Here is a 15,770-nt window from a genome sequence, read left to right on the forward strand (position 1 = left end):
CTACAATATTCTTCCTTACCTTGGGCCCAGAGCAATGGGGTCAGCCAACCATGAGTTGAACTTCTGGAAAGCAAAATAAGTTTTTCTCCTTCTAAGTTGTTCTTATTGGGTATATTGGTCACAGTGACCAAAACTCACTAAAATAAATGTGTAATTAGATCTATTTGTGTGTTGTGTGTATGTGTGTGTGTTTGTATGTGTGTGTATTAAAGTTATTGGTTTCTGCTTCAAGGAAGACACAAAGCAAGAAAAGTTGCTATCTGTAGGCTTCCAGTCTGTTATGGTTTAGATATGAGACGTACCCCCAAAAGCTCACGTGTGAGACAATGCAAGAAGGTTTAGAGGTGACATGGTTGGGTTCTAAGAATCTTAACCCAATCAGTGAGTTAATCCCCTAGTAGTGATTAACTGAGTGATAACTAAAGGCAGGTAGGGTGTGGTTTGAGAAGATAGGTCACTGGGGGCATGGTTTAGGGGTATATAATTTGTTCCAGAAGAGTCAATCTCTCTTTGTTTTTCTAAGGATGTGTCCTGACCTGCTTTCTCTACCATACCCTTCTGCCATGATGCTCTGCCTCACCTTGGATCCCAAGGAATGGAGCCAATTATTTATGGACTAAGACCTCTGAAACCGTGAGTCCCAAAATAAACTTTTCCTCCTTAAAATTATTCTTGTCAGGTCTTTTGGTCACAGTGGTGAAAAATCTGACAATGACACTATCCTAAGGTTATTGTTAATGAACGTCTAGCTAATAAATCAGACAAATTGCTGTTTCAAAAGTTTTCCATGCAAGTGGAGGGTATTTAAAATTGGGACTGTCTTAAGAGTTCAAATATATTTTTTAAAAAAACAACCCGATTTCCAGACCATTTCTGAACCAGATTTTTAATATTATAAATACTTACAAGAAAAACTTGACTGCCAATTTTAAATGAAAAGGAAAGTGCTTATAAAAATCAATACCTCAATATTCGTTATTCCTGTTAGATGTTGATAACAAACAACTTCCTAACAGAATAAATCATTTCCACAGAGAGATGAGTTTAAATACTTCTTTACACTTTCTTCTCAAAAAAGTCAGTTACCACATCTCTTATTGGGAAGTAGATTAGGGAAAGTAAAAAGTAAATGTAAAAAACCCTGAAGGGAAAGGAAGATATGTCTGACATCCTCCCAATTTTAGATAAATATTGAGCTCTTTAGCAAAAGCCATACCTGTGAGACTGTGGATTTGTTCGATAATCTTGATATCACCTGAAAGAACAAACACAAGTTTTAACAATCACTTCAGCCTCTCCTGGTGGTTTTGGATGGATAAAAGGTAGGAGATAGAGGAGAGCGGGAATCTTCAGGGAGTGTATGTGTGTGGTTGGCTGTGCAGCTATTCATGTAGGCTAAGGAGGAGAAAACACCTTCCCAAAAGGGCTGAAAACATGTCCCCCACCCCACTCTCTAGGACCTGAACTGACCAGTATGCATAATGAAAAAAAGAATGTCAAGCTGAATGTCTACCGCAGGATACACTGTCCATCTCATCCTTCTTTTCCACTCCTTTAGTTTTCATTTCCCATTCCCCTTTCCTATTCTTATGCTAAATTCTTTTCATATTGTGGATTCTTTTCTTATTTAATCTCATTACTTCCTATTTACCTACCTCCCCCTCTTGCTTGAATTCTGGTGGGAGGATGATATCTCCTCCTGCCCCACCTGTTTCCCTTGCTATGATGTATCTCTCGTGGATGAGGATTAAGTTTACTAGGCATCCTAATCCCCTGTTTAATTGAATCCAAGATCCCCTTGGTTGCAAGAATAAAAAAAATAAATGTTGCCCAGAAATTGTGACATGTCATCGATTGGAAGACGAACACTTTTCAATTTCAGAGATGCTAAAATGTGTGAGGAGAAATTAAATATTAATAAGTATTTTAGAATACTTAAAACTTTGATCTTGGGACACATCTTTTATAAAATTAAACTATGGTACTGGGGAAGGCTGTATGAAAAACCTGTACCTTCCATTATGTATACAGAAGCTCTAGAAATTTAACATGTCCTGGAAATATGCTTCTGATATCATCCACATGATATTTTTTTTGCCTAATTATACTACTTTCATTTTAATGTGGTTGTAGATGCTATAAATTATCATAATTTTATTCACATGCAAAAAAAATGCACTTGAAAATGATCTGCTTAGTAAGCCAGACATATTTGGTAATTCTGTCACTGTCTCATCATTTTTTTCTCCTAGATGATTAGGGTAATAGATCTGTTATTATTTATACAAATGCCGTCATCATTATTGCTGTGCAAATATATGTTTCATCAATGTTTAATTTTATCAAAGCAGTCAACCCATTCTACATCTGTTTAGCTGCCTAAGTGTGCATTAATCAGAAGCATTTTAGACGTAAGTTTTGTAATAATTCCCTAAATGGTGACAAATAAAACAGCTGAATAATTAAAAATGTGAAAAATTAAACAAAATTATGATGCTCTTGTTACTGTGGTAGACAGGAAAATGTGTTTCACAAAGCATTTCAGTTACAGCTTAGACTAGAGCAAAAACATCACAGTGGATTTAGGAAGCCTGAATACTGCCTGGTCATAGAAGCCCAAAGAGGATGAGAGAGAGATGGTGACCTTAGGATTTTCTGATGTGGGTGTGCTCTCAGTACCTTGGCTTAGTAGTGGTATACATTCTCTCAGGTCACTCACTGGGTCTCAAGTTGTTTTACTGTCTCAGTGCTACTCAAATATACATGTGCACATGAATCACACAGGGATCTTGTGAAATGCAGCTTCTGATGTAGGTGTCTGGGGTAGGGTCCAAAATGATCAATTTCTGGTGAGCTGCCAGGTAATACTGATGTTTCTGGCCACAGAGCAAACATTGAGTAGTAAGATCTCACAGCCAACATCACAGTTATTTATCATTCTATTACCTATTAATTATTTAAGTATTCATCATGTGATAAGCACCCTGATAAGTGTTTCCTAGGCATTATGTCCATTAATTCTCACTGCAATTCCATGAGATAGGTATTTTTAATTTCCATTCTGCTGAAGAGGAAACAAAAGGCCTAGACAGAATTAAATGACTTGCTCATGGTTGTAAGACTAGGAGAAAGAAAATGAACACAGGTTGTCTGTTACAAGGATTGAATGCAATCATGTATTTTAAAGTGGCTGGCCTGCAATATACTTTTATTCCTCTTGCTTTTTGTTGCTTCAATGACCTGAGGTCACTCTCTCTCATCTTTTACCAAACTCACTGATGGTCAAGAATCAAGCAAAATCAAGTATAGTTCATACATGCTTACACCCATACACACAATATATATGCTATACATATGTTATATATGTGATAGTAATTTCCTTGTGCTATGATAAATTCTCTAAATAAATATTTTTCATGTGGTTATCAATCACTTATGTTTTTAAAAGGGTACCATGATCTATTCTAATAACCATTCATGATGATCCAGATTTTTAAAATATTAGTTTTGAAATATTAGTATTAGTGGCTAATATTAATAGCAAATATTAATGGAAAGTTTAATGGAAATTCAAAAATTTAATGCTAGATGTAACCCTAGAGTGTCTGCCACGATAGTTTCCACACCTAGGAGATAACAGAATGTCTAGAGAAGCTTTAGTCCAGATTCTAAGCCAGGCATGGTGGATCATGCCTGTAATCCTAGCTGCTTAGGAGAGTTGAGAGTTTGAGGCTAGCTGGGCAATTTAGCATGAGTCTGCCTCAAAATAAAAAGCAAAAAGGCTAAGGATATAACTTAGTAGTAAAGTATCCCTGGACTTGATCTCCAGTACAAAAATAAGCAAATAAATGGATAAATACATAATAGTCAAATTCCAATGTGCTCACTCCAAGTGAGTCAATTGTTGGTGGCTGGGGTCCCGAGATCCAGAGTTTTACAAAGGATCACTGGTCAGGTGTGAAACCACAGATTTAGTGCAACTCCTTAACTTTTGAGATGTGTAATCTGCAGCCCAGAGAGAGGAGGTGATTTGCAAACTTCAGCCACCAAGTTAGTAGTAGAACTTCTACTGGAATTCTTTCACTCTGACTCCTACGCCCTACACAGAACCCCAAGTTTTCTCAGGAATATCCTCCAGTAGTTAATGCTGTTACTTGAGCTAAATGCCTACTGTACTGTGACATTTAACTGCCACAGAGTTTGATGATGGCCATAAAGCAGATCCCCCAAATCCATGATAGTAGCAATGCTTTAACCTTTTGTAGGGGCACAGATATATGAAAATCTGATGTGTTACAGACATTCTTTCTACAGGAAAAAGAATATATCAGCAAATCTTTGGATTGTAAAATGTTTACTGACCCCGTTTTCTTTTTCTGTATTTTTATTGGTGCATTATAATGGTACATAATAGTGGGATTCATTGTTATACATTCATACGTGCACACAATACAATAATATAAATATGGCCAATATCATTCTTAGGTATTTCTCCTTTCTCTCCTCACCCTCGTTCCTTTCCTCTGCTCTACTCTACTGATCTCCCTCACCTTTCATTTCCTTTTTCCTCTCTAGCTTCTTCGTATGAGAGAAAACAAAATCTCTGACTTTCTAGTGCTTAGCTTATTTTGCTTCACATGATGGTCTTAAGTCCCATCCAATTTCCTGCAAATGGCATAATTTCATTTTTCTTTGTGTATATGCCATATTTTCTTTATCCATTCATCCATTGACAGACACCTAGCCTAGTTCCATAGCTTGGCTATTGTAGATTGTGCTGTTATAAACTTGGGTATGCATATATCACTATTGTGTGATGACTTTTATTCTTGAGGCTAAACACTGAGGAAGGGGACACCTGTGACCCCATTTTCTTGTTCCAGAGGGCTGGAAAGTTTTGAAAGTTTTGGGGAGGACAATCCTGTTAAATTTTGAATTAATTCAATTGAAATCCTTCTTACATGAAAGTTTTATGCTTTTTAGACAATAGGAAGGACTTTTTGTTATGTCTAATAAGGATTTTTTTTTTAAAGCCTAGAGTTATACAGTCTGGGGAAATAAAAAGTAGCTAAGGGATAGAGGTCATTACAACAGTCTTGAGAAACACAGAGAAGGTTTAAGAACCCTAGAATTGAATCCTTGTCAAGATGGTGCAAGGTTATCATGAACAGAGGGTAAGGCTTTCTAACCTTGTAAATTGGGAAATAAATACATTCTCAGCCATGGTAAGTTGGTTTAGGAAGTTTCCACAATAGCTTTTCTTCTTCTCTCCCTTTCCCCATCCTGATCACCTAGATTGCTTTATTACTCTATGAGTCCAGTGGGAATTGAAAAGGACTATTAAATTAACATGCAAAATCAGAGGAAAAATATTATCTTGTATTCATACTGTCTGCAACAAAAAAGCAAAACAAATTCACAAAACCTTCTTATTTTTCCAACTGTGAAGAGTTTGAAAAACTATGGAACTTGAATTACAATTGGAAATCAAACATACTAAACCCATTAATGTAATTTCAGATATAAAGTGCCATAAAATCCTCTAATGTTGTCCTTATTTTACTGAATGAAGACGTTTCTATAAGAGTTTTTTTAAAATATGTTTTTAGTTGTAGATGGACACAATAACTTTATTCTGTTTTATTTGTCTTTATGTGGTGCTGAGGATTGAACCCAGTGCCTTACATGTGGGAGGCAAGTGCTCTACCACTGAGCCACAACCCCAGCCCTCCATAAGACTTTTTAAAAAATTTACTTCAGGTACTTTTTAAAATTAACTGTCCCTCTGTCTACCTGAGCTAATATGTCGTATTCCTCTCTGGCCACAAAGAAAATGAGAAGATTGGTTGCTATTGTTTTACTATCTCTAGAATAGAAAGATAATGCCTTTTTTTTTTAATGGTGGAAATGCTCCAAAAACTTGCTATATGAACTTCAGAGATAGTTTTTATGAAAATGAGAAGTCTTTGACTTTTGTGAGAGAATAATAGAGATTTTTTAAAAACTGTGCATATTGAATTGTTTTCCTCTCCACAATTCATCTCTTTTGTGTGAGTTTAATGGTTCTTGTGCAGTTTCTTGACCCACCTGGCAGGCACCTGAGTTTCACCAGGCCAGCTCAGAGTTTGTGCTCATGGCATGCAGGTTGGTTAGTTTATTTTCACTCTTGATATTTTGGATCAGAGAATAATCCCAGTTCCATGCCTGGTTATTTTTGGAATCTGGGAGCTTTTGAAAATGTTTGTACCAAGTGATCCATTGTTGTTCACTGAATACATACTATATGGCTACAGTTATGTGTAAAGCTGGTTTGTGTGTGTGTGTGTGTGTGTGTGTGTGTGTGTGTGCGTGTGCGCGCGCATGTGTACATACAGGACCTGCATGTTGGGTGGTGGGAATCTTTTGGGAGTACAAAATATTTAAGAGTTTCCATAGGCTTATACCTAACCTTGGCCATTTAATTCATTTTTCCTGAAATTCTTACATTCCTCAATAGTCAATTTCCCTGCAATTAGCCCAATTCTTTTAGTGGGGAAGACAGCTCTATGGTTTCCTCTATTTCCTTTATCCATGAAATGTCCCTGAATTCTGACAGATGGTACACCAATATGGGGCTCAGTCTTTCATAGAATGCTAATGCTTCACCTTTAGAAGCTTCTTGAGTGGCTTTTCAGTAGTGGTGAGGCATTATCAGTAATCTTTCCTTACTTTCAAGTTCCTTTCAAGAGGCTGAGCCACAAATTTAACTATTATGAAGAAGGAAGGAAGCAAATCTTAAAGGAGGCCCCAGCATGGACCTATGAATTCTAAACTGTATGTTAATGGGCCAGTAGCCCAAGGAAGGTAAGAATCCATCTCCAGCTTACTTGGTACATAGGTCAAAATTTATAAGTTCTTGCATGAATCTATAAATGTCTTTCAATTCTGAAATCTCATAAAACACTAAAGTGGTCTGGCAGGATTGTTATCTACAGCTGAATGATCAACTGGGAAACAACGTGTATTACAAGGTTCTTCTTTCTAATTGATTCATTAATTTTTCTGCTTCATTAATAATGACACATGGATTAAGTCACAAAGTAGACCAAAGGAACATGCATCCTCATTCAGAAAAAGAGATCATTCCATATTTTATCTTATCCCTTGGATGTCAGCATAACCGGTACTCGTAGTTGTTTGGGATACAGATAATATGAATGAAGCATACTCACAAATAATTCTATAACTCACATGGTTAAAATGTCCTGTTACAAAACCATAAGTAATTGTCATACAATAGAGGAGAGTAGCAAATAGGACTCATTTTCATCTCTGATCCAGGTGGCAGGTGGCAGATGGGAAGAGAAATGGAAACTTCTGGAGAAAGAACAGGTCTGAATAGGAGAGTATTAATTTTCAATTAAACAAGTGTGGTATTTCACCACCAGCTACTTGGAAGAAGAGACTTTTGAGGCTGATCTGAAACCTAAATGCATAACAGAGTTTCTTAGCCTGTTGTATAACTTAGAAAGAGAAATGAGATTTTAATGAAAGCACTGATGATTTTGACATCTCCCAACTTCATCCTGAGCCTTCAGGTCAAGACAAACTATTAAAACTTAGAGAAGAATTCTCTTTCTCTAGGTAAATACTATCACTTCTGATGCAGAAAACATGAGCTAAGTAATTAAGCCCAGAATTTAGGGCTTTATTGATTACTCCAGCTTGAGAATCAGCTACTGAGCCCACACTGTATGAAGCACCATAAACTCATCATCACTGTGTACTAAGGTGAAACGTGTGCTGGGGGATGGGGACCATTTTGGAGGTAGGATCGCTTAGTAGTTAAGAGTTAGAATTTCCCCTGTCCTGTCAGTTATTAGCTGTGTAGACTTGGAGAACATGTAGGTAATGCTAAGGTAACAATGATGCTTTAAGCCTCAGTGGTTTAATGCAAACAAACAAACAAACAAACAAACAAAAACAACTACTTTATTTCTCATCATTTGAAGTTTGATATATGCTAAAAAATTCTCCTCCAAGAGGTGATTGGGACCTAGACTGTTTCTATTTTGTGGTTCTGCCACAGGGAGACCTTAGAATTGTCTTGGTGGAGCCAGAATTAAGACAGGAAGATAGGCAAGGGTCACATCCAGAGAATGGGGGGATTGAACTGTTAATTCCATCAGAGTCCTTCCTCCATCCTTATCAAGAACCTGCTCCTGCTCCAACCTATTGCTAAGGTAACCTGTCCCAGGAATTGCCCCTCCCTACAGGGGGTTATAAAACTGTTAATTAATGTGTCCTGGGCTGCTCCATCTGACCCTGCCCCAGTCCATCTGCTTTTCACCTTTTGGCCATCCCACTGAGCATTTCCTGGGCTTAGTCACATACCCTTGCAGGAAGGGTATTCGGGGAAGGAGAAAGATAAGGGGAAGAGAGCAAGAGAACAAAGGAAGCCTAGGACATATAAAAAGGCAAAACACCCTTGCTTCTTGTGACAACAGGACACCAGCGATGGCCCCCTTCTCCCTCCTGGGAGAAGTCTGTGTTACCCCTTTTAAAATAAACCCTGCTTTCTATGCTGGCCTCAGCTGCTTCTCTAATATTATACTTCAGCATGTGAGGGAGCATCCAACTGGCAGCTCAGAACAGAGAGAAAGGGCCAGGCATACTGGGTGCAAGCCCAGCCCAGAGTGACGCATCACTTCTTATTTTGCCGTGGTAGCACCTCATCTCACAGTCATTGCCAACCGAAATTCTGTGAGCCTTCATTTCCACCTCTTAAAAATGATAAGAACCAGAGCTGCTTTCATGATTAAATGAGATGTAAACTGAACAAATCTTGGAGACCTCATTGGCTGTATCTGGCACTGAGTCACATTCATAGAAATGCAAAACAGAAAACACAAACAACTTTTTTCTAAGTTTTCATGTGTGTTTTCCAGGATCCTCAAGGAGATCAACTTCTGATATCAGTTATCAGCATCTGATAACTCACAAGTGAGACTTACCCCTCCCCTCACTGTTTTTCTCCCATTAGGAATAACAATAGTGTGTCTCATTTTTTTCTCCTAGAAACTCTCTAGGTTCTTCTGTTTGCTGTTTCTCTCTGGTCATAATGTCAACATTCCTGCCAGAAGTGACTGATGGATGCTGATCTGCCTTTCAGGTCTCTTGTTTCTCCAGATAGAAAGCATTTGGAATCTGATATGAGCATAAGCCTCTTATCACTTCAACTTCATTATCCATTTATGGTGGAAAAAAAATTCCTCATATTGTTACATTTGTTAAGTAGTTGGCCCAGAGTCTGGTATGGAAAATAATTCATGTTAATAAATGTTAATTACATTTTATGGATATATTGATAATAAACAGAACATGTTTTCTCTGAAAGGGATTAGTGTGGGGAATGGGACTTTAACATATTTATACAGATGGGTTTGTCCAAAAACTTGAAACTAATATATATGTAGAATTCTTTAACAAATGGGCCGTATTCTTCTTCATCACCAATTTTATCCAAATTACTTTTCTCATGTCATCTCATGCCACAAAAATATACTTGTGTTTGCATAACACTTGGTGTAATACATAATATAAAGAATGGCTTGGTATTCTATTTTTCTCCTCATCTTAAATAAAGTAAGATATTTTCAAACCATCCATAGGTACAGATAAAGTCAATAAGACATAGACAATAGGCACACATTAACTCAAGCACAATTATCTCTGAATTCAAGTGCATAAAATACGAGGTTTTAGGATTGAAAGAAAAACCCAAATCCTTCCTTCCTATTTATTTAAAAGCTTGGAAAATGCAGGATGATTTTTCAGTGGGGAGGTATTTGTTAACACTTGTTTCATATCATTCTAGAAAGGAAGAGGAGAAAAGTATACATTATAATGTGTAGAAAACTAACTACAACTCTCTCAGAATTTTAAAAATTCCAAGCTTCAGAAGCTGTTTCCCAGATCAATAATTTGGGAGTTCAGAGGGTAATCTGTGCTGAAAGTGACAATGTTTATACTCATTATATTGAGCTGAATCCCATGCCCCCAAGTGACCTGCTTCTGATTAAGGTACAATGGCCCCTGGTTGGTCTGTAAAGCCAGCTATTGTGTATTTGTAAGGAAACACAATAGCTGGTTTCATAAGATTTTCAGGATACCCACAGAGCATTTGGGTTCCAAATCAGGTCGGTTAAGAAATATGCTCAATTTGGTGTGAGAAGTCTGTGCACCCCAACTCCTGATGGCACTTTCAAAGTTAATTCGAAATGCCTAATCTGCTGCCTAGGAAGCCCATTGTTAATTATCCACTCCAACAGAAAAATTAAACAGCCCTATATGTCAAAGACAAGGTTTGAACCGGCAAACTGAAATAAGCGACTTTTCTTATTTGTATGATAGTGCTGTGTACACGATCTACTCTGTACACTAGCTACTCAGCCACAGAAAATAAGAGGCATGATAAAAGGCTACAATGGCATGGGCATCCTCTATAAGACTCAATATATACAGTTTCCATTTGAGGAAGTCTTTGAAACTTGAGGAATATTGCTTATCACAACGTTATCACTTTTACTAAATATTCAAAAATTTCCAGGTAAGGAAGGAATTCTGCCAAGGCAAAGCTTCCTATATTAGAGTTCTCTTGTACTCAAAGTTGATATGTGGTACGTCACAAGGAAGATGTTAACGACTCTATATTGATTAAAGGTAAGTCTTTGTGGGAATTCACAATGGTACTGCAAAACAATGAAATTTAGGTAGGAGAATGTCTGTTTTGGTATTTTTGCTCCTGCAGTGGGGTTCCCTGAGAACAAAAATTATGACATAAATAATATACATCTGATACTTTTTCAGTTTTCCCCTCTGGGTCTCCTTCCCCAAACATTTCCACTCCAAGCATTTTTTTCCTATGGGAAGTGGAGAAATCATTCTCCACTTTACATAGCAGTGTATATTTTCTGTGTTTGTTATGTAAATTAATATTTTGTTTTTGAATTTTCATTCTAGGATAGACATTTTCTTAGTCTTTTAAAACAGTGAAGAATTTAGGGGAGAATGTATGGGAATGAAGGGTGAAGAAATTACCCTTTTCCTGCAACTGTACCATGTGGACAAGCTTTTAGAGTTATCACATGGCCGCCAGATTACAAAGTCCCCATTTCCAAGTTTGGGCAAAATCACAATTACACCTACCAAGGAGTACCACCTATTCATGAAACTGTGAAAAATAAACAGGATGCATCCATTGTGAATGGGCAAAACTTTTTACAATGGTGTCATTCTTGAATTATACAGAAGTACCTAATTCAGACCCTTATAGGTTCATACAATGGACTTATTCTTTTAGCTGTATACATGGAATGTGGATGTATACTTCTCTTCAGATGAAGCTTTTCTCTCTAAAGTTTAAGGCTATTTCCATGTTAACAAACTATGAACCAGTGACTCTGTTGGAAGGAGGATTTTTCCTTGTTTATACAAATTTGTGCAAACCAATTTCTGCTTTTAGACTTCCAATTTGTTGGTCCAAACTGTGCTTGTTCAGTTATTTCCTTGAGGATTGCAGGAAACCTGCAACATTAGACTCTTTGGGCAAATAATTCTGGCCTTAGTTGTGTGTACATGGAGTCTAAGACTTATAGTTTATGGGTTCTCATTCATTGCTCTTTTTAACAGAATCCTGTTTGGGTTTCCTCCATAAAAGGGGCTGACATTTTGTATTATCAACATGGAAGTGTGACTAATGGCTTTAAAGAAAAAATGTCAACTGTAATATCTGGAATACAAATATGCTTCATTAGCACTCATCAGATTTGGGACTCTGTGAATACTGGCAAAATGCAGTGACATAGATCAGTCCCCATATGCTCTTCTTTTAGAGACCCTATTCTTAACAGTAGAATCCCAATAAGTGGGATTACCACATTGCCAAAAGCTTAGCATCTTGCAGATGTTCATCTCGGAATTTTCCTTAATCATTTTCCTCAATGACATGGAACACAAATCTTTTAAATCCTAATGCATTTGACAGAAATGCATCTTCCTGGTCCCTCCACCCTTATAGAGTTGTCACCACCACATGTGGCCTTCTGATTCACAATTTCGAGGTACTTCAGCTTTCCTCCCTAACTTGGCATCTAGTTTGCTTCTTACTTCTATTTGGCTGCTGTTTCTTCCACTCAAAGCTGCCGCTCTTTTGGTGTCTCAGAATGCTGGATTTCTATGGTAAGTAAATAGATACTGGAGGCCTCAAGATCTGCCTGCTGAGCACAGTCTGTGCTACACTGTAAGCAGACTGTCTCCGCCATATGTCATCCTCTCTGCTGTCTACACCCTTTTGGGGGAATTTCATGGGAAATGCACTATTAAAGATGGTTATCCTGGGATTTTGTAACTTGTTTTTTTAATTTTAACTTAATTCCCACTAACTTAGCTGCTGTCATTTACAACAGCTTTAATCATACCCACGGACTCTATGCTATAGCACTTGAGTCTGGGTTTGGGATTAGAGGGTTAACTGAAGAAGCATCCCACACAACCTAGGATGACCTGTGACACATTATTAGATGTGCATAGTCCCAAACAGTGAAATAATTACTGCAATAAAGCATTCCGGGTTATTCTAACAAGTCCAAGGAGAACAAATTCTTAAACAAAAAGTAAAAAGGAATCATACTTTTAAAAATGTCCTAATATTTGGAGAGGTGATATATATGCAAGTTGACTGAGAAATATGAACAAAATTCTAAATTAAAAACATTGTTTTGTTCCTTTATGCTCTCCACCCCTCTGCATAAATTGTGTGTGTGTGTGAGTTTGTGTATATGGGTATATACGGGAAGTACTGAGAATGTGTTTTTTTTTTTTCAAATATAATATGCTTATAGTCCAAAAACTTTTATTTATTTCTATTAATAAAAAACTTAAACTTTCATAATGATGAAGCTGAGGCTGAAAATAAATTGAAATACTATTTTGTACATTTGAAATGACGGTTGAGTGAGGATTTCACAAATTCTTAAAAATGGAGCAAGGGAAGGATGAAGAACAATATGTATATAGCAGACTTAAAAGCACATCCTTGAATGGGAAGAGATTCTCCCAGAGCTGGTTCATGGCCACAGAGTTATTTAATAGATGGATGGATTTATGAGCAAATAATACACATATTAGGGGAGAGAATAATTCAAATGGACAAAGTGTAGTAATTTTAGTGACTTGCTTGTTCTTTTTTTTTAATGAGACATGTTTCCTGAAATATTTAGTTCTGTTGGGTTTTTGATGAGATATGACAAATAATAGAATTAAGGTAAAAAAAATTAGAATGAAAGTCATTCTGGAAAATCAGTATAAACTCCATTTTCTTTAAGCATGCCTGAAGGGAACCAGTCCCTTGCTCTCTGGTTTGTGGCAGATTGGTTGGTGGACAAATGCATGAGGCTTGCATTCAGAAGATCACAGTTCAACTTGGTTATAGACTGCTTGATCCCTGTGCTATTTCCATGATTTCAGCTGTGCATCACTTAGACACCCAGTTCCCTTATCTGTCAAATGAAAACATAATCCAAACTCCCAGGGATGATGCAAGGATTAAAAACTAAATTAAATGAGGTAATGTAAATAAAGTACCTTGCTCATAATACATACTTAATGAATTTTGCCATCCTTTCCTCTCTATTGTCAGCAGATACGCTAATAAATGTTCAGTTGACAAGAGAAAATAAAACCTCATGAAATTCACTTTGATCTTTTGATGAGTCTTACTGGCAACACAGGCTTAGTGTGGTCCATGGGAGAGATAGTCCAAACAAGAAGGTCCTAGTTGACTGTACATAACCCACATAGGTGATACACCTAACCAATGACTGGATTTTCCATTTTGTGAGTGAATACATTTTATTTTAAGTCAGTTTGAGTTGGGCTTATGCCACCCATGATCAAAAGAAAAACCATTTTGTTGTATAGTTTCTAAGGCCACTTCCAGTTCTAACACTCTATAATTCTGCAGACGTGGAAACTTAATTTCCAGTAAGTGTTCATAGAGTACATAGTATTTTGTATCAGAAACTCCACTAGGAACAGAATTACAAAGATGAATAAAATATAGTTATTGCTCTCAAAGAACCTATATGTCTACAACTGAGTTCTTGTAACTAGGTTGAATTTTTATAATTCATTTAAAAAAATCTTTCTTATTGAAGTATAGCATACAGAAAAAAAAGCACACAAATCAAAAGCATACAGCTTGATGAATTATCAGAGTGCTGTGGTTCGTTTATGTATGTATTTGGCTTGTGATACTTCTTTTTCTGTGAAAATGCTTCCTAAGACCACTCCATTAGCCTACTATAGAGCTGGCCTACTGTGCTCATAAGATTAAGAAATTGAACAAGAACTTGTAACTTTGTATTAATGGATTAAATCTACCCTAAGTTTCAATTGGGTTTTGGAGTCAGGTAGCTTGGAACTGAAATTCCAGTTCCTAAATTTCCCTGTTTATTGGCTGAAGGACTCTGGACCAGTTTTTAACTTCTCCCAATCCTTGACTAACCTTTGTATCTGGGACATAAATGTATGCAAATTATTTCCAAAGTTATTGTGAGAGTAAAGTAAGCTAACGCTTGTAAACTGCGTAGCATGTGGCCTGGCTCAGAGGATCTACTGTATCTCAGCAGGATCAATGTCATCTTTTCACAGAGCCTTTGCCATGAGGTGAAGCTCTATTACTCCAGCCTACAGAAATCCAGAGAGGGCACACACTGCATTTCTAGAGCTAGACCACTATCCAGAATGCAATGTGGAATGAAGAACCCTCTCTCTCACACTCTGAGTCACACGGGGCAGGTCTGAGGATTCCTGGCAGATGAAGCAGTAGGTAGTTTTTCATGCTCAGGGAGTACAGATAAGTGGAGCCAGGCCTGTTTGTGGGCATGTGTCTGCATATGCAAATTTGACACTTCTTATTTCAGGCTGAACATCTGCTGTTCCCTGCTGGATGGAAACAACCAGGAAAGGAAAGAAAGACCTTTTTTTTTTTCTTTAATCTTGTTTATGGGATGGCAGGTGGCCCTTTTTAACTCTGTCTTTCCCAGCCTGACTCGCCTCCTCATTCCCTCAAAGAGTTTAAAAATCTAAGGTCTCACTGTTTAAATTGCAAACATAAATTGGATCACTTAGATGCCACCCAGATGTGGCTGGTCTCTTTGCAGGTATAGTGTCATTCTCTTCGACTGATAAGAGGCTGCACTGGAGACAATCCTAGGGTGATGAAATATGAGTCATTACAGGATGTTTTAAAGCCTTTTCTGTGTTCTCTATTTTATATGCTTTTATTTTTAATACAAGTTTAAATGGGATTGGGGTTTTATGAAAATGTTGCTGAGAAAAGATTGTATGAGAACCTACTGTGATGGGATTACACCGAGGAGATCCACAATTCATGCAATCATTAGCTTTGCTTCCGTTGTCCGGCAACCACCTCTGCCCACTCATCTCTTTTCTGGATCCTAATTCTCAACTCTTCAGCCCACAGGTTGCTATGGAAACCACCAAGCTAGGACAGTGTGATCTCCCTCCATCCTAGATGCCCTCTACACATGCACACACACACACAATAATTGATGAAACCTGGGTGAAAACTTAGGTTCAACTTCTTAAAGTTTTTCTACAGTAATTTAAAATCAATGAAGAGTCCAGTTTAATCTGCTGTCCATCTAAATTGAAGAGTTGCTGCCTGTGGACATTTTGTGCCATTTGGATAAAGAAAGAAAGATGAT

The 15,770-nt window shown here is 37.3% G+C and overlaps 1 protein-coding gene across 2 annotated transcripts in view; it reads right to left on the minus strand.

Annotated features, from left to right (window-relative positions):
• The window catches only part of Kcnh8 (potassium voltage-gated channel subfamily H member 8), a 334,538-nt gene that overhangs the window by 33,752 nt on the left and 285,016 nt on the right, over positions 1–15,770 (minus strand). Inside the window, exon 12 of one of the 2 annotated variants that reach the window (XM_078038308.1) lies at positions 1,217–1,255. The exons of the other annotated variant lie outside the window; for it this stretch is intronic. Within the exon in view, the coding sequence (XP_077894434.1) occupies positions 1,217–1,255 (39 nt within the window). The remainder of the gene's footprint in view (positions 1–1,216; positions 1,256–15,770) is intronic. 2 annotated transcript variants of the gene reach the window in all.

Source organism: Ictidomys tridecemlineatus, chromosome 2, assembly GCF_052094955.1.
Source record: "Ictidomys tridecemlineatus isolate mIctTri1 chromosome 2, mIctTri1.hap1, whole genome shotgun sequence".
Classification (NCBI taxonomy): Eukaryota; Metazoa; Chordata; class Mammalia; order Rodentia; family Sciuridae; genus Ictidomys; species Ictidomys tridecemlineatus.